We start from the raw sequence: 23,107 nt of genomic DNA, 5'->3' as shown, positions 1-23,107 counted from the left end.
CGACGCGCCAAGATCGCCTGCTCGAGAAGCTCGAAGACCTCGCGTGGACCGAGCTGCCGCGCGCGATAACGCGCGACGGCGCCCGCGTCACGACTCGATAAGCGGGCTTCCGGCAGCGGCGGAGCGGCCAGCTGGCGCGACGAGCGGGTATTGATTGGGCGCGCGCCGGCGCGCTGGCGGGTGGCGAGCTCGCGGTGCCCGAATGAATGACGCGCGGACCGCGGGGCCACATCCGGCTCGGGCGCAGCAGGCTGCACGGCGGGTGGCCAGAGCGGCCAGAGTGGCGCAGAGCGTGCGGACTCGTGGCGATGTTGTGATAGCGGGCGCGCGCGAGCAGCCAGCCCAGCCACAGTCCGGACGAGTCGCCAGCGCGCGATGAGCGCGATTCTGCGTTGCTGCTCGCTCCTCCTCGTCGGCATCGCCGCGCTCGCGCTCGCCGAGTTCGAGCGCTACCCAGGTAGGTGCCGCGCGGCCGCGATCGATCGGTCGCCTCCATTGCGCGAGTCCCCGCCACGTAATCACCCGTCCGCGGGCACTGGGCGTGCAGGCGAGGGCGGAGGCGAGCCCGCGGCGGACGAGGCCGCGGCCGGGGCGCGCCTGGGCCGCCTGGTGCGGCTGCTGGAGCGCGGCGGCCTGCAGCAGCAGCACCAGCAGCAGCAGCGCCAGCGGCGTCGCCAACAGGACGAAGAGGCCGCGGCGCGGCGGCAGTGGTCCTCGCGGCTGCTCGAGCAGGCGCTGGCCGCGCAGCGCGAGCAGCTGCTGCGCGAGCAGGCCGAGCCGCTGGAGCGGCCCGAGCTGCTGGAACGGCCCGAGCTGATCGACCTGTTGCAGCAGGCGGCGCGCGAGCGCGAGCTCGAGCGCCGGAGGCAGCGCCAGCGGCTGCTCCGCGAGTACCAGGTGGGTGTCGAGGGGCTCGACGTCCCGCCCGCCCGTCCGCCGCCATAACCTGGCCTCCGGGCTTGCAGCGCCAGCAGCAGCGCCTGCAGGAGCTCGACTACCCGGAGCTCGGCGGCGGCGCGGATCGGCCGCCGGACGAGTTCGCCTACTCGTTCGGCCCGGCGCCCAGTCAGCCCCGGCGCCCGTTCGCCGTGGCGCCCAACGACGAGCGCTTCTACTCGGAGCAGGCATGGCAGCCGCGGTCGGAGCGTCCGGAGCAGCAGCGGCAGCAGCAGCAGCAGCGGCAGAGCCCGCAATCCGGCGAATCGGTACCAAAGGTGGAGCAGCGGCGTACGAATAGCGGCGACGATGGCGGCGGCCTAACCGAGCAACTGCAGGTGGTGTCACTGCGCCAGCGGCTGGGCAGCGAGGACGCGTACGCGATCGCGCTGGTGGCCGGTTGCAGCGCCGCGCTCATGTTCGCGCTGGTGCTGGTGAGCCTGCTGTGGTGCCGACTGCAGCGCGCCACAAAGGCGGCCAAAGACGTGGATTATCCGGCCTACGGGGTGACCGGCCCCAACAAGGACCTCTCGCCCTCATCCGCCGCCGACCAGCGCCTCGCCCAGTCCGCCCAGATGTACCATTTCCAGCACCAAAAGCAGCAGATCATCGCCATGGAGAAGTGCGTGGCGTGCTCCAGCCCAGCCCGCTCACTCACCCCCTCTCTGTTCGGCAGGGCGTCCGCGGGGACCGCCAGAGAACCCGGCTCCGTGTCCGAGGCCGAAAGCGACGAGGACAACGACGAGGGAGACTACACCGTCTACGAGTGTCCCGGTCTTGCCCCGGTACGTACCTGCGCCCGAGGAACCCCACCCACACACACACACACACACACACCCTCTGACGGATGCTCTGGCTTGATATCGCTTGCAGACGGGCGAGATGGAGGTGAAGAACCCGCTGTTCCACGACGAGCAGACGCCGCAGATCGCGACGACCGTGTCCAAGCGCGAGTACACCAACGACGGGGACGACGACCTCTAGCTTCGATGAGCCGCCTAGGATCGGCCGTCGCGCCACTTCCTCGCCGAGGACTCGCCGCAGCTTCCCAAATCTCCGCTCGCCTCCGCGAGCTTCCCCGCCGCCTCGACGCTTCTCCAGTCGTAACCGCTCGCGCCGCGTTATTTTTCAACGATCTTTCGGCAGGCAGCCGTCGCACACGACACTACACGGCCATCTCTCGCACCTCACGCTCGCAACGAATTGACTACTCGCACTACTTACACATATCTAATGTATTACGCAGTCAATAACCGAGGACGCGAACGCGCGCGCGCACGAGGCATGCAGTCAGTCGTTGGTACACTAGTCTACAGTGTAGCGCAGCGTCGCTGGCCCACGCGACGTACTAACCGGCAAACCCAATCACCGATTTCCTAGGCTTTGCGAACCGCGTCACCTACTTGCGGATATCGCCTGCAGTATGACACACACACACACACACATCGTTCGGTCGCAAGACAACGCTTCGACAAAGTGCCAAACAGTAGACACGACAGCTTTACTAGATGAGCTTTTTGCTTTCGCAATCGGGACGTCGCGTGGAATACGGCGCGGGCAGCTCGCGCCGTACCGCGCGCGACGACGGCGAACGGCCTGCGCGCTCTTCGCGATAAATATGCCCGGTGTGAAAATGCTGCGGCGGCGACTGGGAGAGCAAATCAAAGCAGAGAAGAGCGCTGGACGCTTATGTTAACGGATGCACGATTGACTGTACGTAGGATTCACGCGTGCACGCGCCATATCGCCCAAGCGTTGAAATCGACTGCACGACACTTTTGATGAATTGATTATTTTTCTACGGAAAAGACGATTCGTTGTGCGCGCCGTCGCGTTTCGTGGTCGAGGCGATTTCTTGTTGTTCTTTTGTTCTTTGGTTCTTTTTTTCTTTCTTTTTTTTTGTTTAATCAATCGGCGACACCATTTAGTCATCGACGAGACTGGAGGAAATTCAACACGACGGTTGCGCTCGCTGCGTCGAATTGTTTTTACCGCAGCGAACCGACGTGGTTCGTCAAATTGGAAATGAACAGGAAGCACAGTACCCGACGTCCACGCTTCTCCGCAAGCTATTTCGAAGTGTAGTCCGCCAATTTTCCGTTCAAATGAAGAGCGATCGATTTTGCACCGCGATGAGATTTTACCCGCGAGGAGCTGCGGTCATTTTTACCACGACGCCTCTATTTTTTATTTTCACTTTTTACTGTTCAAAACACGTATAAGGATGATACTTTCACTTTAAACTCACGTCTAATCAACTTAGAGAATAAGTTGTCGATGTACGCATTAATTCACTTTACTTTCAGAGTGTTCTTTGCGACAAAAGGTCATTCACTACTAATGTATCGAAATTATCTTGCGGTTGATTTCCGCCCATATTTATCGAAAGTTTTAATGAGGCAAAGTTACGAAGAAAGTTTTTAATAGAAATAAATGATAAACGTAAGCAAATTTTTTTGTCCTTAAATGCACCGACTGAGGTATATTTTTGATTTTTCGACGGAGAAGTAGAGCAAAAAAAGCCGGCTACGACAAGAAAATTAAATCAAGATATATAAATTTTACAGCGTAATTTTGCGGACCATGTTTTTTACACAACTTGTACACGTGCACATATTGGTTTAGGCAATCTGACTAATGGTTTCGCGAATATCAGCAAGTAGAAACTAAAAATTTAGAAAAACATGTACTTATGTAATTGTAATTCTTCCAAAAGAGAAAGAGCTGAAAAGAATGGTATCGTATAAGTCGATGACTGCGTGTGTCACCTTACATACCACGAGTATCTATTTACAATATGCAATGATAGAGAATATTTTGTGAATGAGACAGAATCTATATATGTATAAATATATGATTAAGAATATATCAATATACATGTATATGTAATACCCTCAAAAATAAAATGATTAAAGTCTTAAACAAAAGAGAAAAGCTTTAGCTTATTTATATCGTCATTTATTTTTCGAGGTTTGGTAAGACGATACCATTTATTGTTGTAATTTCTATCCTAAGTAAAATGAATCCACAATAACGTTTCAATGGCAGCCTTCAACTTCAATTTTATTTTTATCGGAAAGACAAATCACCGTAGTACAATCGTAGTACAATAGTTATTGATATATTAAAAAAAATCGGAATAATAAAAAGTTTGGCATAAGTTATAATCATAAATGTTCACAATATTTTTAGTATTTTTACATTTACCCATGAATGAATGTAAAGTAACTTTAAAACAATTTTGCACATAGGCAAGTCTTTTTTTCATTTATCTAAGGCGATTCAACTATACGATATTTACAAGAATAATTGGCGTCGATAATAACCACAATTCATCGAAACTAAAAAAATGTCTTAACATTCTTTTCTTGAAGGTAATGTACATACTGAGATTTTCGGAAAATGCATCAATTAAAGCTTACACGGCAGAATAAATAAATATCTTTTAATCTGAAAACACACATCAGTTATTATTATTGAGTTACACAAATTTCTTCAGTGGATTATCTTTCAAGCTCAACGAAATTCTGTCAACATAAGGTCGACCATTAATCAAAATAGTCGGGCCCGTGTAGTATCTCCACAATAAGCTGCTGCCTCGCTTCAACTGTTTATTTTTCGACAAATGTCTCCAACAATCAGTCCAGCCAGTATAAATTGGCATGGCAGGCGGCTGTCCAGCTGCCAATCTAGAAAATGCAACATTTATTTAATTGAATGAGCTTATTTCATGATATTGATCAGCTAAATGATTAAATAATAATAAAAGTCAAACAATTACCCGCAATTATTCACAGCCATACATTGGGAAACAACCAAGAAAGGGTAAGTAAAGGTAGATGCAAGGAACTGAAAAATTAATTTTTTTAGTTTTATGTTTCACAGGTCTATGAATAACAAATAAATAAAGACAATAATTTAAACGTTTCTTACTGTCATCGTTGTTGATGTGTAAACCCTCAATTCTCTATCTTGAATGAAATACTTGTTAATAACATAAGTTGATGTACTGATAATTGCCAATGTGGTAGCATTAGCAATGAGTCTTGGAACAATTCCAGCAAAGAAACCTAACAGACCATTCTCATGATATATTTCAGTCACAGATCCTACTAGTGTACTGTTGAATGATAAATCAAATAATAAACTTCTGAATACTGTTGTAGATTTAAACATTCTTTTTATACTTACACATATTTAACCTCGCCACCTACGAATTGAGCCATCATTCGAGTTGATATCACATCAAATGGATGACTAACGATAATGCCTATTGTTCTAGCAATGAAGTTTTTAAAGAATTCTTGAACATATCTTTTATCTCTGAAAATTTTTTCATCCATTAATAATAATAAAATACTAATTACAACTGATGCTTTAGCATTACCTTTCACTGTCTTCTAAATCATCTATAGGTACAGTACTATCCGGTTCATCTTCAAATTCAACCGATTTGTAACTCTTGTCAAAAGCAATGCCATAAATTGTTTGTGCACAGATTTTTGGTACAAGGCCTCTATAACATCCTCCGAAACCATCAACATTTTTTATGTACCTTACTGAAAAAAAAAATTCTTATAAAATCTACAATGAAAATGTGTTTTTAGTTTATGTTGAAGGATAAATGATAAAGTTTAAAGAGCCAACTGACTAGTTTTAAAATTAAAATTCATAATATACAAGCTTCATATGAAAGAATATTTACCATACTGAAAAATGTTTGGCAAACCAAGTGCTGATTTACCAAAAAGAGTAGTGGTTGGCTGTGGGTCTATAGGCTCATACCCAATCTGAAAAATTACGTTAACCCACATAAACCCATTTTTTTCTCCATTGATAATCATCTCTTTTATATAAAATTGAATTGACATAACCTCGCCATCGAATTTTTTTTTCAAATAAAAGATAGGCTAACCTGAATTAAAACTTTGGCATAGTCAAATGGATATGTAACAACATTTATCAGCGTGTTACATGCAATTTTTGACCACAAGGTATCATCCTTTTCCATAATATCCTTGATCTTCGAGAAAGCTGTAACAAATTGACTTTCACTGCGACACCGCATACGCACGCGAGCGATTATTGTCCAGCGAGTACTGATTGTACGATCTCCAAGCTAGGTACTCAATCATTATACACCATGTCCGCCTACAGCTCACAATAATTGAAAGCCTTCTTGCCATCTTTTTTATAAAACAAGTAATCTAAATAAATAACAAAACCAAACGTTTTCATAAATTAAAAGTTATTATTTAATATTTAACACTTTTTTGATTTTACTGCACGTAAAAACTGCATATCACTTTCATATTTATATAAAAATTAATATAGAATTGGCGGTTTCCGCAAAAAAAATTCTTTTTTCCTTTATTTTTTCAATTAACGGTCTATTATTTAGGCAATTAGACGTGATTTTTATTTTTCAAACGTTTTAAAACTCGACTGTTTACAATCAGTTATCTTTCAATATATGCAAGTTATACAATTTACAGCACTCATATAATATTACATTACGATACAAGTGCTTCGTATTTTTTTAATTTTATTTTTTATTTTTTCATTTTTTAATTCGCTTTGCTCGGGCGTAAACGCGACACGAGACGAGAATCTACTTTTCCGAACATGTGCCGTACTGTATTTTTTGATACGACGTGTGGAAAGTGCGATTTTCAACACACGTTTTTCGATACTCCGTGCGCAAAGTGCGTCTTTCCCGCACACTCGATAGAAAACGTGCGTTGAAAATCACACTTTCCACACGTCGTATCAAAAAATACGGTACGGCACATGTTCGGGAAAGAGTTTCTCGTCTCGTGTACCTTTCCACCCTCGCCTCGCTCGGGTGTAAACGCCACACGAGACAAGAATCTACTTTCCCGCACTTGTATCGTAATGTACTATTCTGTCGAGCGTGCGGGAAAGATGCACTTTGCGCACGGAGTGTCGAAAAATTTCAAAATAACTAGAAAATAAATATTTGAATACAATTACTACATAATAAAGAATTACATAATAAATAAAATAATAAAATAAAAAAATAAAAATATAGTAATAAAATAATTAATAAATTACATAAGAATTACATAATACATAATAAAGAAACTCACCTTATCAATAAAAATAATTATTTAAGGAACATGAAAACAATTCTATTATTAGATTGTAGGCAAAAATTGTAATCTATCAAATTACAGTTTGTTTTTCTCTTTGAAATATACAAATTAGAAATGTTCACATAAATGTTTCCACACCAGCAAGTCATTGATTACTACATATTTGTCGTTGTAAATCTACAAGTTTTATTTTACAAAGGCAATATGTGCCAAATGACATTACCCAATTAAGTACAAAATAATTTACTTATTCATGTGATATTGTATTATTATTCGTTCTTATCATCTAAGACAAAAAGCATGAGATAGGATTAATGAAATCGTATTTTGCATTGACAAAGTAAAGGCAATAATTTGAAGTACATACAAGTTTTGAAAATGATGAATTTCACGAAAGTCGTACGTTTGCGTAAGCTCGTTACATAGCTCGGCTTATTAATTAACCTGTCAATTTAATTATGCAAGGCATGTAGCTACATCATATTGCTAATATTTACAGCAGAAAATTTCATAATGTAAATAAATAGTTTAACAATAATCTATTAAATCTACTAGAAAATGTCGAACTAAATAAGGCAGAAATTTCATTTTTTTTTTCACGTATGCGTGTTGTATATATAAATGTAGTATGAGTTAATAGCGCGACTATTACTTATATGCATAAGTGTAACAAGCCAGTTGTATGAATCCAAGACGTTAATTATTGCATAAAATGATGAATTGCAATCAGGAGCACTTGTGGCGTTGATACATAACACTCCGACTTAAAATATAATTCACGACATGGATTGAAAAAAAGAGCTATACATTACCTCTTCCATAACTACAGTAAAACGAAGTCTTTAAGAAAAATAAAGAACGTATAACGTATAATATAAATTAAATCTTAATCTGTGATTGAAATCTGAGCGAATCCAATCAGTGCCTTATCGTCGGGTACTTCGTTAGATGTCTGTCCTGAGTTCTAGAAGTTAAATACAGAATAAACGATGGCAGTGATGATTATAATAATATAAAACGAAAAGTAAAAATTATCAATTTACCAAAGGAAACGTAACAGTGCGGATATGTCCCACACTGTCGATGAGTTTCTGGAGATTGGCAGCAATGACGACAATGTCCTTTCCGTCGACAAGACCAGCACCCACTAATTCTGCAGCTATACCTTCGGCAGAATCGATGCCGATAGCAAATTCAAATCTGATGTCATTAAGTTCGCGTTTTTGATTGCTGAATCAGAAAAATAATCATCATAATGAAGTTATTCATGAGCTATGTTAGGCATGCAAAGAATACTTTACATACCGAAGTCTAAGCACTAGATTGATAGGAACATTTTTGTCCGCGGATGCGCTATCGCGATTTTGTGCACTTTTTTGCTGAGCATAATAATCATCTTGGTCAGGAGCATCATCTTCACTGCTTTCTCGCTCGATCCGATTAATAGGCAATGACTCTTTGCTCTCTTCGCCGCTGGAGTTGCCACTTTCTTCTTCAGACGACCAAACCCACTCGCCCGTTACGGTTCTGTGTAGTCGACCTGAAGTGCCAGGCTGCCTTTTCGACGCCTAAATAAAGAATCATTTGATTAAAGTTCAAGGATTGGAAATAAAATAACAAAAATAAAATACAATAAATAAAGAAATAAACATTTATACCTTTTGCACTCGTGTTTCTAGACTCGGACCGATTGCTACGAGTGTCTGCTGCAAGTATTTTTTATCTTTAGCTTTCTTAAAAAATGGGTGCTTTAGCAGTTCAGTTGCTGTAGGTCTGAAATATGAAGTCGTGTAAGTAAGTATACATATAGCGAAAATATATCACGGGATAATATTCAATTTTTACCAAACCTTTTCGTGGGATCTTTTTGAAGACAATCAACAATTAATTTTCTAAAAGTTTTGCCATATGCTTTATACTGATCCTTATCGTCGGCAGCGGTGTCCAGAGTGGGGGGATCATTTTGCAATGTGAGCATTAGAACTTTCATTGGTGGAAATTTGTGATAGGGAGCGGTTCCACTGGCCATTTCAATAGCCGTAATTCCCAGAGACCAAATATCCGCTTTGAAGTCATAGCCGTGGTCCTGTTTTGTCGAATAATCTTCAAATTTATTCAAATTCTATTCAGACGCTCATGCGAAAACTATTTATTCGTCAATAAATGAGCAAAAACGAAGCATCCATCATCAATACTTGCATTCTTTGCTCAATAATTGATCGTTGATTTACATATAATTTCTTGCCATACACATTTATGCTTGTTATTTAGGAAATTACTACATTCGTGAAACAGTACTGATACATTCATCAATTATCATATTACTCATGCTAAAATCAATTTTAAACTTAATAGGAAGATCAAGAAACATGAAATATGCTATAACACATTGAGATAAGCACAGACAACAAAAATGCCACTCATTACCTTAAGCTTAGCTTATTATAAAGCAGCATGTAGGTATTTACCGCAAGACAAATATAAAAAATCATACATACGTACACACATAAGCTCAATAATTTTGCTGTCGAGTAAATGCAGAGAAAAACGACTAGACCAACAAATCGCCATGCACAGTGAAAGAGACAACGATAAAACAAACAATACACATCAACAACGCGTAAAAACGCGCAGGCTAAGAAACTGAAATGTAACTTTCCTCTCTCACCTGCTCCATGACCTCGGGCGCCATCCAGCAAGGCGTTCCAACAAAAGTATGTCGGACTTTTTGCCTGCTGAGATCGCGTCCTGTGGCCAACCAGGCGCTCACTCCAAAGTCGGCTATCTGCACAGTACCATCTTCACCCAGCAAAATATTTCCTGCTTTAATATCTCTACAATCAATAAATTTAAAAAATGATTCCATGCTTATTTTTAACAAAGAGTAGATGACAAAAGAACAAGCTAAAACCTGTGAATTTGACCATTGCTATGGAAATATTCAAGTCCTTTAAGAACCTCTCGAAGTACAGTTGCTATTGTTGCTTCATCAAAAACTCCATGTTTGCAATTGGTAGTCCGCATTTTGTGTTTAATTATGTCTAGAAGGGAGCCACCCTCAAGTAATCTAAGTACCAGCCACAGTTCTTCTTTTACCACAAACGATGTATAATAAGTTACAACATTTTCGTGATTGCATGATGACATTGCTTGAATTTCTTTCTGCAAATTTGAAATTAAACTCTAAATAATGTAAAGGGAAAAAAAATTTAATTTTTGTAAGAATTGTAGGTCCCAATACTTACCAACAGTTCGTCCATACTTGTATTCCATTTTTCTAAATTTATACGTTTGATTGCACATTTTTCTTGTCGAGGTAAACAAAATGCTGCATGTACTATCGCAGTGGCTCCAACACCTGAAAAACGTAATAATTACTGATGTGTTTAATAAACAAATCGAAAGTAATTTTGATTGGCTTTGTAATCACAATCAGGGCTGGAATAAACGAATCTTGATCAGCCTGTTGTCACAGTCATCAATGTTAATTGGTGTAAATGATTTGTAGCACATACTTGAAAGGCTCAAAATGCTTATTTATAACCTTATATGAAGAGGAATAATTATTGTAAATTGAAAATAAGTATATGGTTGGGTCAACAGTAGAACTGTTAATAAAAATCGGAGAGTAATCTCGGAATAGATAAATAGGATAAAGGCAAATGAGTTGTATATGGGGGGAAAAGGTAACAAACGGATACACAAGTGGAAGAGGGGATTGAAGTACTTAAACGATAAACAGAAGAAAAGAGATAGCTGAAAATCAAAGTCTGTTTTTTCGGGGAAGATAGAGAGAGAGAGAGACAGAGAGAGCGAGAGAGGTGAGAGAGAGGAGAGAGAGAGAGAGAGAGAGAGAGAGTAGAGCCGGCAGGCGCGCGCGTGTTAGCAGCAAACAGCGATGGTAGGGAAGGTTGGGCGAAAGCTTGGTTTGGTGCTGCTGACGAGGTGATGATGGAGAATCGGTGGACGATGTGTCTTGAGTCGCACGACAGGGAGAAAAGAAGATAATGCACTGGTATGACTTACCAATGACCTCTCTTAGCTCGTAGTCGTCCTTAGAGTTGGGCCAGCCTTGCACGGGCGCCGTCGTGCTGCTCGCGGACGCCATCTTGTTGGCCAGTGCCGTATAGCCGAATCGCGAGCGGCGAGACCGAGACCGAGAGAAGCTGCTGCTGCCGCTGCTGCTATTACTGCTGCTACTTGTGCTTCTGTTTGGGTCGTTATTGTCGTTGCTATCGCCGCGGCCGGCGTTACGACCTTGTCGTGCCGTCGTCTGTTGTTGCTTGATCGTCGATGTCGACGAGAAGGAAAGCGCAGAGAGGAAAGCGCCTTCGCCGCGAAAGCTTGACTGGTTGTTGCAGCTTGCGCTATGGGCTGCAGGCGGCAGCTGCTGAGAGACGCGTGAAAAATGAGCAAGACGAAAAAAAGCTCGAGAGAGAGAGAGAGAGAGAAAATTGATGCGACGACCAGTCGGTGAGACGACTGAACGACCTCTGACTTGACAAAACTTGTTACCACTGACCGTTTGCCGACTAGAAGCGGATACAGAGCCAGTTGAGTCTGCGGTCGCGGATGGCGGCAGGGGCGGCTTGGTGCGGACTACTTGCAGGCTTGCGGTAATGGCGATCGGTGTTGGCGTGGTGGCGCGACGCAAGTGCGAATTGGCGGGCGCTGCGACGATGGGGTTGTCGCGCTGGCGGAAGACTCCGTGCGAGCACGACGGCAGGATGTCAGCCGTTGCTTTCCTGACGAGCGACACAAAGATGTAGGAGGCGCAGCGCTCGAAGTCGACGATCGGCGACAAGCAAGAGAAGCGAGGAGCGAAAAGCAGGCAGCTCCGGTCGCGAGCAGCGCTAATTGAAGAAAGATCGCCGAGCGCGCGCGCGAATACGCCGTCGCGGCGGCTCCACGCATCGAACAGCGTATAGATTGGGGGAACCAGTGATTGACTCGTGAGAAACGAGGAGAGCAATAATTGAGAGACGCGATGTGCGGGCTTTCTCGTGTCTCGTGATATCAGCGCGCTCTCGACGGCTGGCTGTCGTCGCTCTGCAGCTTCGCGGCCGTAACCGGCGGCCGATCGATAGCCACGCGATATATCGTCACACGCGCGGCTCCAACCAGTTCAATAAAGCTCGGACAGCAAACACGGCAATGCGCGTTATAACGACGCGGGCTCGCGGGGATTTCGGCTTGCACTCTCCCCCACGCGCGCGAAGGCATAGGCTAGCTCTCTGCGAGGTGGCGGCGACGAGCGACTGCAACAAACAGAGCACGGCCGTTGACGGATTCACTTGGCACCTGCCAGCACCACACAGTCGCAGCAGCGCCAGTCGTCATGCGGCCAGTCGCTGTTATTCTCGTAAGTTGTTCGTTTTTACGCTCGCTTTTGCGCCGGCGATTCCCTCCCTGCGCGATTCGCGTTCGGCGGCATACCACGCGAGCAGCCGATCGGCTGCCGATCGTCCTCGAAAGTATGAGATCGCCGGGACTCGACATGACCAAGAGTCGTTGGAAAACGCTATCCGCGAGCGTTGACCGTCCCAACGACGATACGAGAATGCATCATCGGCGGGTGCGAGCCCGTCAACGGCTCAATTGCACGAACAGCCGCGTTATAGCACGACGATCACGATTATCTATGTCGAGGCCTTGATCAACGGCGTGCAGTGGCAGCGAGAAGAGAACAAACGAAAAGACCCAATTAAGAAAAAGAATAAAAAGAAGAAGAAAAAACGTTGCGCTCGTTCGAGTGAAAAACAAGTGTCAACGACGATCGAAGGCTTGCCTGCTGTTGCCGAGCAGCGCGCGGCCGCCGGCGAAAAACCGGTGGTCCTGAAAGCGCAGCTGGGCCTCTTCGTGCTGTGGCATCTTCTCGCTGCTCGCCCGCGGCTGCTGCTGCTGCTTCGCGTTGACCTGCAAAAAAACGCGCGAGGCGCCCCTTTGTCACTGTTCGAATCCAGGCGGCAGGAGGGGTGCATCGGCCGCGCACAAAACGAAAAAAAAAATGAATAAAGCAAAATAGCATGGAATATTTTTAAATTGACGTTCGACCGATCTTCACCTAAATTCGCTTTAATTGGATAATTGGGAGACACAGGGATTGGCAGCGTGCTGTCCGTTCAGTTTGTTTGCGAGATGCATCGTCTCCGCGTAGCTGGCCTGGGTCGCGCGAGAGTCGTCGACGAGCCGATCCGCGGGTCCCACTCGCGGTAGAGCTGTTGTTCGTCGCCGCTCTCGATCTCATTACGATTATTTCATTCCAGGCTATTGCCGTGATTACGCGATAATCGGACACGAGGCGATCGTCGGCCTAGGTCTTTCTTTTTTTTTTTTTTTTCGTTTGACGAACGGCAGTCACCGGGGCCGGGCGTAAGCTGCGACTAGGGCGTGAAATCGGGGTCGGCCTACGGGGGACGCGACGAATCGAATTATCGCCAAGTCCAATGAGCAACGCGCGCGCCGCGATTACGGAAATCCGTGCAGATGGCATTCGATTGTAATTCGCTCGATAAAACTAACTGTTGCGTCGACGCGAGGCATTTCTTTCCGACGCACTCCCTGCTCCCCTCCCCCCTCCCGCGGCTGCCCCACCCACGCATCATGTCCACGGATCACTCGGACGAGCGAACACCACGAGAAATAACACGTTCAACAGATGTTTTGCCGATTGACGCACGCGACCAGCGGTCGCAGTCGGGACCCCCAGACGGGCGAACTGCGCGAGGGTTCGCGGGCGCCACTTACGTTGCGAGCGCGCAGGCTCGTGAGACTGACCGCCGATAAGCCCCCCGATCGCCGAGGCCGCGCGGCCGGCGGCTTACACCCGCAAAGGCGCCCGCGTTACTGGTCGCGCGCGCACGTCACGCGCCCACAGTATTCGAGTGCACCGCGAGTCTCGTGGTCTGCCATTAACCGCGCGGAGCCGCGACGCTCAATCATTCGCCCTACCGATATTCGGACGCGAGAAAAGGATCCGTCGGACTGTCGGGGTACCTGCATGTTAGTGAAAAGCCTCGACTGCTTGAACTGCCGATGCCATAACGTCTGTCTTTCGTCAGCTACGCGTCGCGTTGGAATGACAGAGCCGCGAGCTTGCGGAGCTTGTGGACCAGCAGCGGCAGCCGTCGACCTTGAGCATGCGCCAGCACATAACTACGGGGACTTGCGATGTCCCGGCAAGCGCGCCGTTATGCCTGGAATTTGGAGCGGTGAGATAGACGAAATAGCAGGAAGAGCCGTGTAGAGCCGAGTGCGACGATTGCGGCCCTCGACTCGCGACTGGCTAGGCTAAGCAGCACTCGCTTTCAGCACTCGTCTCTCTTAGCTCAATTGAACGAGCAAACCTCCGCGCGCCCCCTCCACTCGTCTTTCTCTCTCTCTCTCTCTCTCTCTGTCTGTCTCTCGATATACCTTGAGCTACACCGCGTCTATTACGAAAAGAAAGAACGACAAAGAGGAAACGCTCGTCTGCTATATAGCCGAAATCACTAAGATCGCTAATTGCCGCGCCATGGCTGGATGCTCTGGTAACTTCTGCGCTAATTCCACTTGGCCCGATTAGCCTCGTACGTGCTCAATTAATCGCTGCGATAATCCGCGACGTCCTACGCAGTTCTGATCAAACGTTATTACCTGTCGCCCTCTGCCAGCATCTCCTTCACGATGACTTTTCTACCTTCTCGACAATATCAACGAAACGCTCGCGCGCAGGTGAGCAAACTGTTGGCGCTGAGTCGCCTTTGCCTTGGCATCGGGAGACCGACCCTCTACGACGCGGGCACCGCCAGCAACGAGCTGCTCGCTTGGCTGCGAGACTCCGCTCGATCCGCCAAGCCGATTGTCCTACCTGAGGACAACCTGCGCGAGGAGCAGGCGTCCTTCGGCGCTTTCGACGATCTGGTGTCCTCGCTGCAAGACGAACGGCCGTTCACCAGAACCGATCGCAGCTTGGTGCCCGTGAGTTCTCCCTTCCGCGGCGTCGCGGCCGATCGATCAACCAATTGAACAAATTGGCCACTTCTGCAGGAGTATCGACATCTATGCGAGACGGCAACGCGCAAGGTCGAGTTCAACGGCGATCCCAATTATGAGTACCAACCGCCACATTACTATGAGGTTTTTTGCAAGAGCTTCTCCCTCGTAGAGAGTGAGTCGTCGCTGAAAGTCGAGCCGCCAGAAAAACAGGTCAGAGAGCGTCTGTAATTCTTTTACCAATGGCTCGCAGACTCGAACCGCTGCCTGATAACTTGCAGAAGTGTGCCCACCCGAGCTTTCATTGCATACAGAGGAGTCGCACGCTGTTCATGCTGAGGCGCCGCTGGGATGCCGCATGCTGGGAACCGACGACCAAGGTCGTCGCTAGCGGCTGCGACTGCATGTGGCCTACCTCCACTCTCGGCGACGTCACTATGCACTACTAGTCAGCAGTATTATTTCACTTGCATGTACTTATTGCACAGCTACCTCGCAATAAAACTCTAATCAATGACAAGCGCAATTGCAGTGTGACTCGGCGTCGCCCAGCGGCGCGCCGTAACTTTTATTTGATACAATCGTTGTATGAACACTTTGGCAGAAACTTGTAATCGATCGAGCAATCGTTTATCGTCCAATGCTCGTCTTCGGCCTCGTGTCATTTCCAAGAGTTGGCCTTGTGTTTGGGCAGGAAATGGAAGCCATCGGGCACTTTGCCGAGCAACATTTCCCTATCGACGGACAAGCAACAAATTAGCTTCGTTAAATGAGAAACGTCTGACTTGTACTCACGAGATCTTTATCCAGTCGGTGCAGTTCGGACTGGCCATCAGAGTTTCCAAGTCGTCGCGGGCTCTGTAGTAGGGCGGCCTGTTGTTCATCCTCTGAGGAGGCTTTACGAGAATGCCCACGGGAACGTACCTGCGATCAAATAATGCACGAGTACCGGTACGGGAGTACAAGCACGAATAGCTTACCTATACAAAAAGGAGATCCACTCCAGCAGAAAGCGCCTTGTGGTCTCAACGCCGCGAGTGTCCGATCCCCAATGTTCCAAGCCGTACTTGGTGAACTTGCGCAGCATGTCGAAGCGCTCGCCGGACGAAACGTCGAGCAATTTGCGCTCTTTGATCTCCTGGAATATCCAAGGTTTGATAAGGGCACCTCGGGCAATGCTCACGCCCTGCACGTGCGGGCAATTAGCGCGCACGCGCTCGTAGTCATCGTAGGAGAGGATATCTCCGGTGCCGTAGACTGGTAACGGATCCGCGGCCTGCGCGCACTCCTCGATATACTGCCAATCGGCTAGCTTAGTGTATCTCTGCTCGCGCGACCTTCCGTGAATCTGTCAAGAAAACGAGCGCGAGTCCAGTTACCAGTGCAACTTGCAACGGGCGCCGAGATACTCACGTTCACCATTGCCGCACCCCACTCTCTGAGCTTAGGCATGAGCTTGTGGGCCATGGGTCTATCGGCGTAGACGCCGGTCCTCATCTTCACGGTGAACGGCACGTCAAGTAGCTCCGTCGCCGACTTTACCACTGTCTCCAGCATGGGGAGTCGGTTCATCATGCCGCAGCCTGCTCCAGTCTTGTACACCAGGTCGATAGGACAACCCAGGTTCAGATCGACGAAGTCCACGACGGTCTCGTCGTTAAATAGCTGCGCGCACCTTGTCAGCACGCCGGGATTGTTACCTGCGACTTGCACCCCGAACACGTCCTCGGACACGTGCCTCTTTACCAAGGCCCACTCTTCGCGCGTACCTTTCAGCAGTTTCGGAGCCAGCGTCATCTCCCCGCAGGTGATGTCGGCTCCGTATTCCTTGCATATTCGTCGGAACGGCAGGTTACCTACCGTTGTCAGAGGAGCCAGCATCAACTTGTCTTTCCAATCAATTATCTTTTTTTCACTGGCTCTTAGCTTGATTTCCTCTTCGTCCAATATTGCTCCTACCATCGCAGCTCTATCCACGCCTTTTTTATTAACATCCTCACATCCACCCTTGTTTTCTGTTGACTTGTCGAATTTCTCGCTTGATTTCTGAAATACATTCATTTATTCATTTATTTAGATCAAACATCCATGCAATAGTCAAGTAAATACTCAATCCTCACCCAATTGTATTTTTTTGTTATATTTTCAGCTTTGGCAAAATCATACTTGTACTTTCTTAGATTTTCCAAAATTTCTTTAGATACATGGTTTTTCACGAAGGGTGACAATTTTTGGTATGCTTTATATTTTTCCACATTAACAATATTATATCCATCAGATGTAACATGCTTTGATCCAATACGACAAGCAGCACCTCTTTGGCACTTGCCTGTAAGCTCAAAATTGTAGCACTCTGTGCCAATGTCTTCTGGCTTGATTTTCAAATATTCACTTCGATCGTGTATAAATGTGCATTTTGCATTTGGACACTTGGCTGTATCAGCTTCTTCAACTGTTGCTTCTGCTATCCAAGGACAAAGATTGATGTCTCGTATTATCTTGAATGGAACTGATCTATTTTTGTTTTGACCTCGGGGTTTAATTTTCTTATGGTTGTCTTTAATCTTTTTCTTTGGAGGCTCTTCACTCTCATTTGTAAGATTAGTGACTTCATACTGCGCTTTACCATTTTCTTTGCAGTCTAATATTTCAACATTATTCACGAATCTTACGCTTTCCTCAATTATGAATCTGCAATGAATAAATTGTATTAGAAAGTTAATTCAACATTAACAAAATTCGTTTAAAATTGCTTCGGCTCATTTTTATTGTTCAAAATATTTTTACGCTTGGGAATAATACTTGTTAATGAATCATTTTTAAGGTTATATCAATCAACTGTTTGAAGCTTTTTATACAAAAGTATACTAAGTAAATTTATATTTATATACTCAGGTTTTATCAAGCATATTCCAGTTCGCTTATCTTCTTTTCTATCGTTTACGTTGTCGTTGTCTTTTTTATCTACTGAATCTGTCATCTTTAAAATGCATAAATAAATATGACACTAATGTCTGCAGTCTCGTTCTAACCCCCATTTGTTACAATCAAGAGTAATATGTATAGGGCAAACGCCACCTGTTGTTGATTTCGGCACGATGGTTTCGCTAATTCGCTAATGCTAAATCAAAAACTTTTCTTATGAACAATTTTATTTACATGAAAAATGCTATTTTTATATCTAATTTATTTGGTAATCGATAGAAAACCTTCATTTTTATAATATTGAAAAAAAAAATTGTATTCAATTGGACAAATGTCATAATTTTTATAAATTAAATAACTTGATTCTCTTTGAAAGTCTGCATTTTCACGTAGTTGATTTACAATTTTTTACAATAAGAACTGCTTTGAAATAATTTTCTAATAAATAATTTATTCAAAATTTGTTTGACGTTCATAAATAAAATCACTTTAAACAATCATTTCCAGTTCTCTTGCGTAATCAATTGTAAGAGTAACCAAATCAGTACTTGGTACTGGCTCTTCAATTTTCTTTTCATTTGGTTCTCCAAAATACAGGTAACCATCTTTAGCAAACATCCACTTCTTTTTGTTGCAAAATAGCACTGTTTCTTTTTCTGTATTTAAATTTAACATGCGTGCAGCATCTTTAATAGAGATCTTTTCAAAAGCACTTTCCATACAAGCTCCAATTTCATTCCTAACAGTATTTAGTAAAATATCGATGAAAAAGTTATATGATGCTGCAGGTACATTCCCCTTGGCAAGAAAAATCTTATTGTAAGAACCTTCCATTAAATATTGTTCCAAGCTCAATGGATGTCTTATGTAAATGTTTGTTTGAATACAATCTACAGGGAGTCGTTCTAATTCAGTATGGAATTCAGCTACTCTATTTTGTGACAATAAAAAAAGAAGATTGAGTCCCAGAAGTTGATACATGTATGCAGATTCTGGCAGACTTGTGTAATCAAAATAATAACATTTCAATTGTGCAATATAACGTTCAAAAGATGGAATATCTTCACTTTCAATGCTCCACTGTGCTCCAATTTCCAGAACATCTCCTGAAAACATTCAATAGCTCTATTTAGTTAATTAATCAATATTTGTTGCTTTCAATTAAAATCACTTACTTGCTATCAACAATTCTTCCTTGGAAGCAGAGCCTTTTGTTGGCAAAAATGTCAAGTTTGTAAGAGCAATCTGAAATATTGTAATCAAATGAAAATAAGTTTTATTGACTATTTTAACTGACAATTAAACGCTTTCTAAAATTATAATTTCAAGTATTATGTATCATAGAACAATTATTCAAAGAAACATTTTATCAGTGTGTGTAACTTTTTTGAGATGTAAAATATATTGTGCATGACAATTCAGTTTTAACTATTCAGTCTATAGGTTATGTTTACAAACGTTCTATGAGAATATTTCGTTATTTCATAAAAAACTATTGGGAAAAATTTATTACCTTTAGTTGACTTAATAATTCTTCACATTTTTTAAGATTGTGTGAAGATTTATTCCATTCTTGCTTTAAAACTTGCGATTTATTGACTACTTCTTTGAGTGCCGCCATTGTTTAGAGTTGTTTGAGAGACGACAAAAACTATATATGTACACTGTGTGATGTCCTATGCTGTGAAGATTGTCGCAGTTTTGGAGCCACCTATTTTCAGCCAATTTCCGAATGTTCTGATGTTGAATGTTGAATCATGACAATTCTAACCTTTTTTATTCTAGTAAAAGATGTAAATACTTTAATAATTCATGCGTAATAGTCAAATTTTAATATACTTTTTATAGCGATAGATTGATTTTTACACTAACAATTTTTAATTAAAAAAAGTCAAATACTGAAACTAAATATGAAAATCCATATAAAAGTTTTGAAGGGGGAAGAACATATCTTTGATGTAAGTTTAACAATTTGATAATATTCCATGTAACATCAATCATAAATGCACACATATACAAATGAAAACCTATAATTAAACCTATATAAACCCTCTACTTTTTCATTATTTAGATATCATCTTCGGATACTGTATTAGAAGTTAAACAGAAGGTAAAAGATCGTTTAGGCATTGAAACATCAAATCAAGTTCTGTTACTGCTTGGAAAAGCTCTGTCAGGTAATTAAATTTAAACATTTAAAAAAATTATTTAACATTTATGGCTTTTATTTTATAAGCTTTAAATATTTTCTAATGCCAAAATTAAAAATTTTAATAAATCTGAAGAAAGTTAATAAATTCTATTACAGATGAAAATCAGATAAGTTTTTACCCCGGAATAAGAGAAGGCACCAAATTAACTCTTGTAAAAAAATCTCCACAGTCTACAAAGTGTAAAAGTGGTGTCCACACCTTCAAGAATGAAATGATAAAAGTGCTCCAAAATTTTTATTCAGAAGCTGATGCCTTAACGATAGCAAATGAAACGATAAAAGACTTACAAAATAAAGTTAATCACCTAAGTTTTGATGATTTGGAAAGGTTAGCTACAGCATTGATGCAAGACCAAGAAAATATATCATAATTTATTAAAATACTTAATATTAAATAAGTTGCTTTGTTACATTAAGTATAATATTATTTTCTTTCTTGAGTTGTTTATAATATAATTTGTTTAATATGCACTCATTAATTTTATGGACAGTCATGATTTATAGTAAAAGTTAATTCTTCAAATAAAAATACAAACAAAATATTATTTACCACAATTTATAAATTAAATAATATTGTTCAATCCAACTGAGACACTAAGTTTGTTATTGGTCTGCTAAATCCAATTGTCGAAAATACCTGGCTACTAGGCAGATAAACAGATTCAATGAGAGAGCTTCATTTGCTTGAGAAAAATCCTGAAATAAAATGTAAAAATGCAATAAAAATTTCTTTAATTCTAAATATTTTTTGTGTTCAGTAATAAAATATTTTATGCAAATAGAGTGTATGTCACAATCATTTATCTACAAATCTACTGTGTGTTATTGAAATGCTTAAAATTTACCAATTGTGAACGTTTATTTGAACAAAGCCTTGCTAAAGATCTCAAACACGAACATACGTCTGGATGCAATGGTAATTCTAAAGCAGCTAAAAGTGCATACAACCACCTGCCTAATTGAGGTTCAATAAATCTTTGATCTTCTAAAAATTCTACCAAATATTCTAGAACTTGTTCAATTGTTGGCTGACTTAATTCAAGTATTGTTGTCAGCGTTGGTTCAATGTATGAAGCATTTTCAGCTGTATTGATACAAGTGTCAATCCAACCATTTTTGTTGCTAGCATGTGGCTGAAATAATACAACCAGGATTAGAATACCAGAATTTTCCACACTGATGCAAAAGAATCTAGTATACCAATTTAATGTTTGATACTCTTCTAGATCTTTTTCCCTCAATTATTTCATTTCTAATTTGAGCTATATATAGTCTGATATCTGAAAAATCGGCTACTTGTGATTTCTGCCATTCCATTGGTGGGTTCACATAATCAGGGGCTTTAGTACACTCTGGTAACTACAGTGATTGATTATATAATAAGTTTAAAAGTTCATATTTTATATTAATAAGTCTCATAAGACATGCAGACAATTGTGCATGGTTTTCTTGTATACATAAACTATTGTGTACAATAGAACAGTACAAATCAGTGTGTATCAATTCTTATACTATGTTACAGTGCACAATAATTTGTGTGTATAATAAAACCAAGCATAATTGTCCGCATACCTACAATAATTATAATAAAATTAATTAAAACATTGATAGGCTGACCGGTCTGACATCCAGTGTGGGTTTTTTCAAGCGAGTTTCATCTATTGTAGCACATGTAACTTCTTCACATTGTTGAGCCTCAAACCTATCATTTAGAATTATATATTTTGTAAAAAAATATTAAATTATAAAATACTCTAAGAGTAATTCAAGCAAAATAAACTTACATGACTCGTTTAATGTATTCCTCACCAGTTGTAGGGGGTTTCGATAAATCAACATCATAATCAACTTTTCCAGCATATAAAACTGGTTGTTTGAATCTTTCATTCATTTTTATAAAGTAGAAAATTACAAAAATTAATTGCCATATATAATATATTGTAACATTTTACGAATAACCTTATAAATTTAAAGAGTTAAAAGTACATATGAATGTAAGATAATATACATTATTTTCTGAAAACAGATAGGTATAAAATAGGGAAACAATTTTACAATGAAAACATCTCTACATGAAATCAACGTTTATGTTAAAAATTGCGTCTAGGGGCCCAAAATTATTTCACCAGATTATTGACATACAGTTTAAGGTTTGCATTCCACGTTGCACTTCGATCCTACAGTTTTGTAAATATTTTTATAAGACTAAAACAGTATAGGATCTCAGTAAGTTATATGGTAATTACAAAAATTACAAAATTCTTACTAAAAAAGAGAACATTGAGAAGTAAAGCCTATATTTATCAAGACTTGTGAAGCTGACGCCCAAAAAATTTTTTTAAATATATTTTGGAGTTTTCATGAGCTAAAACGTTTTCTCCCTTTTTCGGGATTAAGTCTCTGCTTGAAATTTTATTTCTGTATTTTTCGTTTTTAAGAAAATTAGGCGTTCGGACAGCGCGCAATATGCATTGAACATTTTTCTCCTGTTTAAAAAGAAATAATATCGATAGCGGATGATAGCTCCTTATTCCTGGATTACGAAACAATTTTCCTTTTGTCGATTTTCTATCCAAAATTGAGGAAAATATAAAGATTAGTAATATGCGGCAGTTGGTCGATAAAACAAGTCAAACATTTGCTAATCATCAAATATCCCTATATGAGTTCTACAGTGCGTAACTTAAGACTGTAAATTTATTATTATTTAAATTTATGTAATGTAATTTTAACGCACTGTAGAACTCATAGGGATATCTGATGATTAGCAAATGTTTGACCTGTTTTATCGACCAACTGCCGCATATTACTAATCTTTATATTTTCCTTAATTTTGGATAGAAAATTGACAAAAGGAAAATTGTTTCGTAATCCGGGAATAAGGAGCTATCATCCGCTATTGATATTATTTCTTTTTAAACAGGAGAAAAATGTTCAATGCATA

The 23,107-nt window shown here is 42.4% G+C and overlaps 8 protein-coding genes across 16 annotated transcripts; 3 read left to right on the top strand and 5 right to left on the bottom strand.

Moving 5' to 3' along the window:
* Window positions 1-230: 230 nt before the first annotated feature.
* On the top strand, window positions 231-3,866 carry LOC131665391 (protein cab-1). 2 transcript variants are annotated; one of them, XM_058937262.1, is made up of 5 exons: window positions 233-457; window positions 548-897; window positions 966-1,558; window positions 1,613-1,721; window positions 1,810-3,866. In XM_058937262.1, exons 1-5 carry the CDS (start codon window positions 376-378, stop codon window positions 1,918-1,920), a joined length of 1,245 nt encoding a protein of 414 aa, XP_058793245.1. In that variant the 5' UTR covers window positions 233-375; the 3' UTR covers window positions 1,921-3,866. The 2 variants fall into 2 exon arrangements, with proteins under 2 accessions (XP_058793244.1, XP_058793245.1); XM_058937261.1 differs by having other exon boundaries at window positions 231-457; window positions 966-1,721.
* Window positions 3,867-3,981: 115 nt separating this feature from the next.
* LOC131665392 (mitochondrial carrier homolog 2-like) lies at window positions 3,982-6,144 on the bottom strand. Its single transcript, XM_058937263.1, has 7 exons — window positions 5,852-6,144; window positions 5,642-5,726; window positions 5,324-5,495; window positions 5,128-5,259; window positions 4,870-5,056; window positions 4,718-4,785; window positions 3,982-4,625 (listed from the first exon to the last, which is right to left on the bottom strand). The coding sequence occupies exons 1-7, from the start codon at window positions 6,002-6,004 to the stop codon at window positions 4,418-4,420; spliced, it is 1,005 nt and encodes a 334-aa protein (XP_058793246.1). The 5' UTR covers window positions 6,005-6,144; the 3' UTR covers window positions 3,982-4,417.
* Window positions 6,145-7,106: 962 nt separating this feature from the next.
* LOC131665328 (serine/threonine-protein kinase OSR1) lies at window positions 7,107-14,314 on the bottom strand. Of its 3 annotated transcripts, none has more exons than XM_058937157.1 (12): window positions 14,049-14,314; window positions 12,841-12,968; window positions 11,575-11,797; window positions 11,079-11,442; window positions 10,298-10,410; window positions 9,964-10,214; window positions 9,714-9,886; window positions 8,903-9,140; window positions 8,711-8,825; window positions 8,358-8,620; window positions 8,096-8,282; window positions 7,107-8,016 (listed from the first exon to the last, which is right to left on the bottom strand). In XM_058937157.1, exons 1-12 carry the CDS (start codon window positions 14,052-14,054, stop codon window positions 7,939-7,941), a joined length of 2,139 nt encoding a protein of 712 aa, XP_058793140.1. In that variant the 5' UTR covers window positions 14,055-14,314; the 3' UTR covers window positions 7,107-7,938. The 3 variants fall into 3 exon arrangements, with proteins under 3 accessions (XP_058793140.1, XP_058793142.1, XP_058793141.1); XM_058937159.1 differs by having other exon boundaries at window positions 8,903-9,138; window positions 9,721-9,886; XM_058937158.1 differs by having other exon boundaries at window positions 11,079-11,439.
* LOC131665331 (uncharacterized) lies at window positions 11,665-15,552 on the top strand. Of its 5 annotated transcripts, none has more exons than XM_058937165.1 (4): window positions 11,665-12,414; window positions 14,766-15,011; window positions 15,081-15,239; window positions 15,308-15,550. In XM_058937165.1, the coding sequence occupies exons 1-4, from the start codon at window positions 12,391-12,393 to the stop codon at window positions 15,473-15,475; spliced, it is 597 nt and encodes a 198-aa protein (XP_058793148.1). In that variant the 5' UTR covers window positions 11,665-12,390; the 3' UTR covers window positions 15,476-15,550. The 5 variants fall into 5 exon arrangements, with proteins under 5 accessions (XP_058793148.1, XP_058793147.1, XP_058793144.1 ...); XM_058937164.1 differs by having other exon boundaries at window positions 14,705-15,011; XM_058937161.1 differs by lacking the exon at window positions 11,665-12,414 and adding an exon at window positions 13,951-14,263 and having other exon boundaries at window positions 14,705-15,011; window positions 15,308-15,552.
* Window positions 15,553-15,554: 2 nt separating this feature from the next.
* On the bottom strand, window positions 15,555-18,070 carry LOC131665329 (tRNA-dihydrouridine(47) synthase [NAD(P)(+)]-like). The gene is made up of 6 exons (XM_058937160.1): window positions 17,918-18,070; window positions 17,147-17,717; window positions 16,440-17,072; window positions 16,007-16,374; window positions 15,822-15,950; window positions 15,555-15,760 (listed from the first exon to the last, which is right to left on the bottom strand). Exons 1-6 carry the CDS (start codon window positions 18,004-18,006, stop codon window positions 15,688-15,690), a joined length of 1,863 nt encoding a protein of 620 aa, XP_058793143.1. The 5' UTR covers window positions 18,007-18,070; the 3' UTR covers window positions 15,555-15,687.
* Window positions 18,071-18,382: 312 nt separating this feature from the next.
* LOC131665344 (26S proteasome non-ATPase regulatory subunit 8) lies at window positions 18,383-19,603 on the bottom strand. The gene is made up of 3 exons (XM_058937193.1): window positions 19,465-19,603; window positions 19,127-19,196; window positions 18,383-19,057 (listed from the first exon to the last, which is right to left on the bottom strand). The coding sequence occupies exons 1-3, from the start codon at window positions 19,570-19,572 to the stop codon at window positions 18,441-18,443; spliced, it is 795 nt and encodes a 264-aa protein (XP_058793176.1). The 5' UTR covers window positions 19,573-19,603; the 3' UTR covers window positions 18,383-18,440.
* A 74-nt stretch (window positions 19,604-19,677) lies between these two features.
* On the top strand, window positions 19,678-20,712 carry LOC131665333 (uncharacterized). Its single transcript, XM_058937168.1, has 3 exons — window positions 19,678-19,909; window positions 20,023-20,128; window positions 20,260-20,712. Exons 1-3 carry the CDS (start codon window positions 19,862-19,864, stop codon window positions 20,532-20,534), a joined length of 429 nt encoding a protein of 142 aa, XP_058793151.1. The 5' UTR covers window positions 19,678-19,861; the 3' UTR covers window positions 20,535-20,712.
* Window positions 20,713-20,720: 8 nt separating this feature from the next.
* Window positions 20,721-22,462, bottom strand: LOC131665332 (gem-associated protein 2). 2 transcript variants are annotated; one of them, XM_058937167.1, is made up of 6 exons: window positions 22,306-22,462; window positions 21,948-22,043; window positions 21,781-21,865; window positions 21,364-21,522; window positions 21,009-21,296; window positions 20,721-20,859 (listed from the first exon to the last, which is right to left on the bottom strand). In XM_058937167.1, coding segments are annotated over exons 2-6 (627 nt in total). In that variant the 5' UTR covers window positions 21,950-22,043; window positions 22,306-22,462; the 3' UTR covers window positions 20,721-20,766. The 2 variants fall into 2 exon arrangements, with proteins under 2 accessions (XP_058793150.1, XP_058793149.1); XM_058937166.1 differs by having other exon boundaries at window positions 21,948-22,462.
* Window positions 22,463-23,107: the final 645 nt, after the last annotated feature.

Source organism: Phymastichus coffea, unplaced genomic scaffold (assembly GCF_024137745.1).
Source record: "Phymastichus coffea isolate CEN01 unplaced genomic scaffold, Cenicafe_Pcof_1.1 PCOF00050, whole genome shotgun sequence".
NCBI classification, from domain to species: Eukaryota; Metazoa; Arthropoda; class Insecta; order Hymenoptera; family Eulophidae; genus Phymastichus; species Phymastichus coffea.
The sequence above is the reverse complement of the archived record's forward strand: the minus strand, read 5'-3'. Positions and strand labels throughout refer to the sequence as shown.

Excerpts from the sequence above, each read along its gene's own strand:
- LOC131665391 (XM_058937261.1), top strand. The coding sequence starts at position 376 with ATGAGCGCGATTCTGCGTTGCTGCTCGCTCCTCCTCGTCGGCATCGCC. Across the intron at positions 458-547 it reads CGAGTTCGAGCGCTACCCAG|GCGAGGGCGGAGGCGAGCCC; the intron begins GTAGGTGCCGCG and ends CTGGGCGTGCAG. Across the intron at positions 1,722-1,809 it reads AGTGTCCCGGTCTTGCCCCG|ACGGGCGAGATGGAGGTGAA; the intron begins GTACGTACCTGC and ends TATCGCTTGCAG.
- LOC131665392 (XM_058937263.1), bottom strand. The coding sequence starts at position 6,004 with ATGCGGTGTCGCAGTGAAAGTCAATTTGTTACAGCTTTCTCGAAGATC. Across the intron at positions 5,496-5,641 it reads GCCAAACATTTTTCAGTATG|TAAGGTACATAAAAAATGTT; the intron begins GTAAATATTCTT and ends TTTTTTTTTCAG. Across the intron at positions 5,260-5,323 it reads GATTTAGAAGACAGTGAAAG|AGATAAAAGATATGTTCAAG; the intron begins GTAATGCTAAAG and ends AAAAATTTTCAG.
- LOC131665328 (XM_058937157.1), bottom strand. Across the intron at positions 10,411-11,078 it reads CGAGCTAAGAGAGGTCATTG|GTGTTGGAGCCACTGCGATA; the intron begins GTAAGTCATACC and ends TACGTTTTTCAG. Across the intron at positions 10,215-10,297 it reads CAAGTATGGACGAACTGTTG|AAAGAAATTCAAGCAATGTC; the intron begins GTAAGTATTGGG and ends TCAAATTTGCAG.
- LOC131665331 (XM_058937161.1), top strand. The coding sequence starts at position 14,223 with ATGTCCCGGCAAGCGCGCCGTTATGCCTGGAATTTGGAGCG. Across the intron at positions 15,012-15,080 it reads CCGATCGCAGCTTGGTGCCC|GAGTATCGACATCTATGCGA; the intron begins GTGAGTTCTCCC and ends CCACTTCTGCAG. Across the intron at positions 15,240-15,307 it reads TCGAGCCGCCAGAAAAACAG|AAGTGTGCCCACCCGAGCTT; the intron begins GTCAGAGAGCGT and ends GATAACTTGCAG.
- LOC131665329 (XM_058937160.1), bottom strand. The coding sequence starts at position 18,006 with ATGACAGATTCAGTAGATAAAAAAGACAACGACAACGTAAACGATAGA. Across the intron at positions 16,375-16,439 it reads GGGGTGCGGCAATGGTGAAC|ATTCACGGAAGGTCGCGCGA; the intron begins GTGAGTATCTCG and ends TTTTCTTGACAG. Across the intron at positions 15,951-16,006 it reads TGGATCTCCTTTTTGTATAG|GTACGTTCCCGTGGGCATTC; the intron begins GTAAGCTATTCG and ends ATTTGATCGCAG.
- LOC131665344 (XM_058937193.1), bottom strand. The coding sequence starts at position 19,572 with ATGGCGGCACTCAAAGAAGTAGTCAATAAATCGCAAGTTTTAAAGCAA. Across the intron at positions 19,197-19,464 it reads AATTATTAAGTCAACTAAAG|ATTGCTCTTACAAACTTGAC; the intron begins GTAATAAATTTT and ends ACAATATTTCAG. Across the intron at positions 19,058-19,126 it reads GGAAGAATTGTTGATAGCAA|GAGATGTTCTGGAAATTGGA; the intron begins GTAAGTGATTTT and ends GAATGTTTTCAG.
- LOC131665333 (XM_058937168.1), top strand. The coding sequence starts at position 19,862 with ATGAAAATCCATATAAAAGTTTTGAAGGGGGAAGAACATATCTTTGAT. Across the intron at positions 19,910-20,022 it reads GGGAAGAACATATCTTTGAT|ATATCATCTTCGGATACTGT; the intron begins GTAAGTTTAACA and ends TTCATTATTTAG. Across the intron at positions 20,129-20,259 it reads GCTTGGAAAAGCTCTGTCAG|ATGAAAATCAGATAAGTTTT; the intron begins GTAATTAAATTT and ends ATTCTATTACAG.
- LOC131665332 (XM_058937166.1), bottom strand. The coding sequence starts at position 22,054 with ATGAATGAAAGATTCAAACAACCAGTTTTATATGCTGGAAAAGTTGAT. Across the intron at positions 21,523-21,780 it reads CCACACTGGATGTCAGACCG|TTACCAGAGTGTACTAAAGC; the intron begins GTCAGCCTATCA and ends CAATCACTGTAG. Across the intron at positions 20,860-21,008 it reads CAAATAAACGTTCACAATTG|GATTTTTCTCAAGCAAATGA; the intron begins GTAAATTTTAAG and ends ATTTTATTTCAG.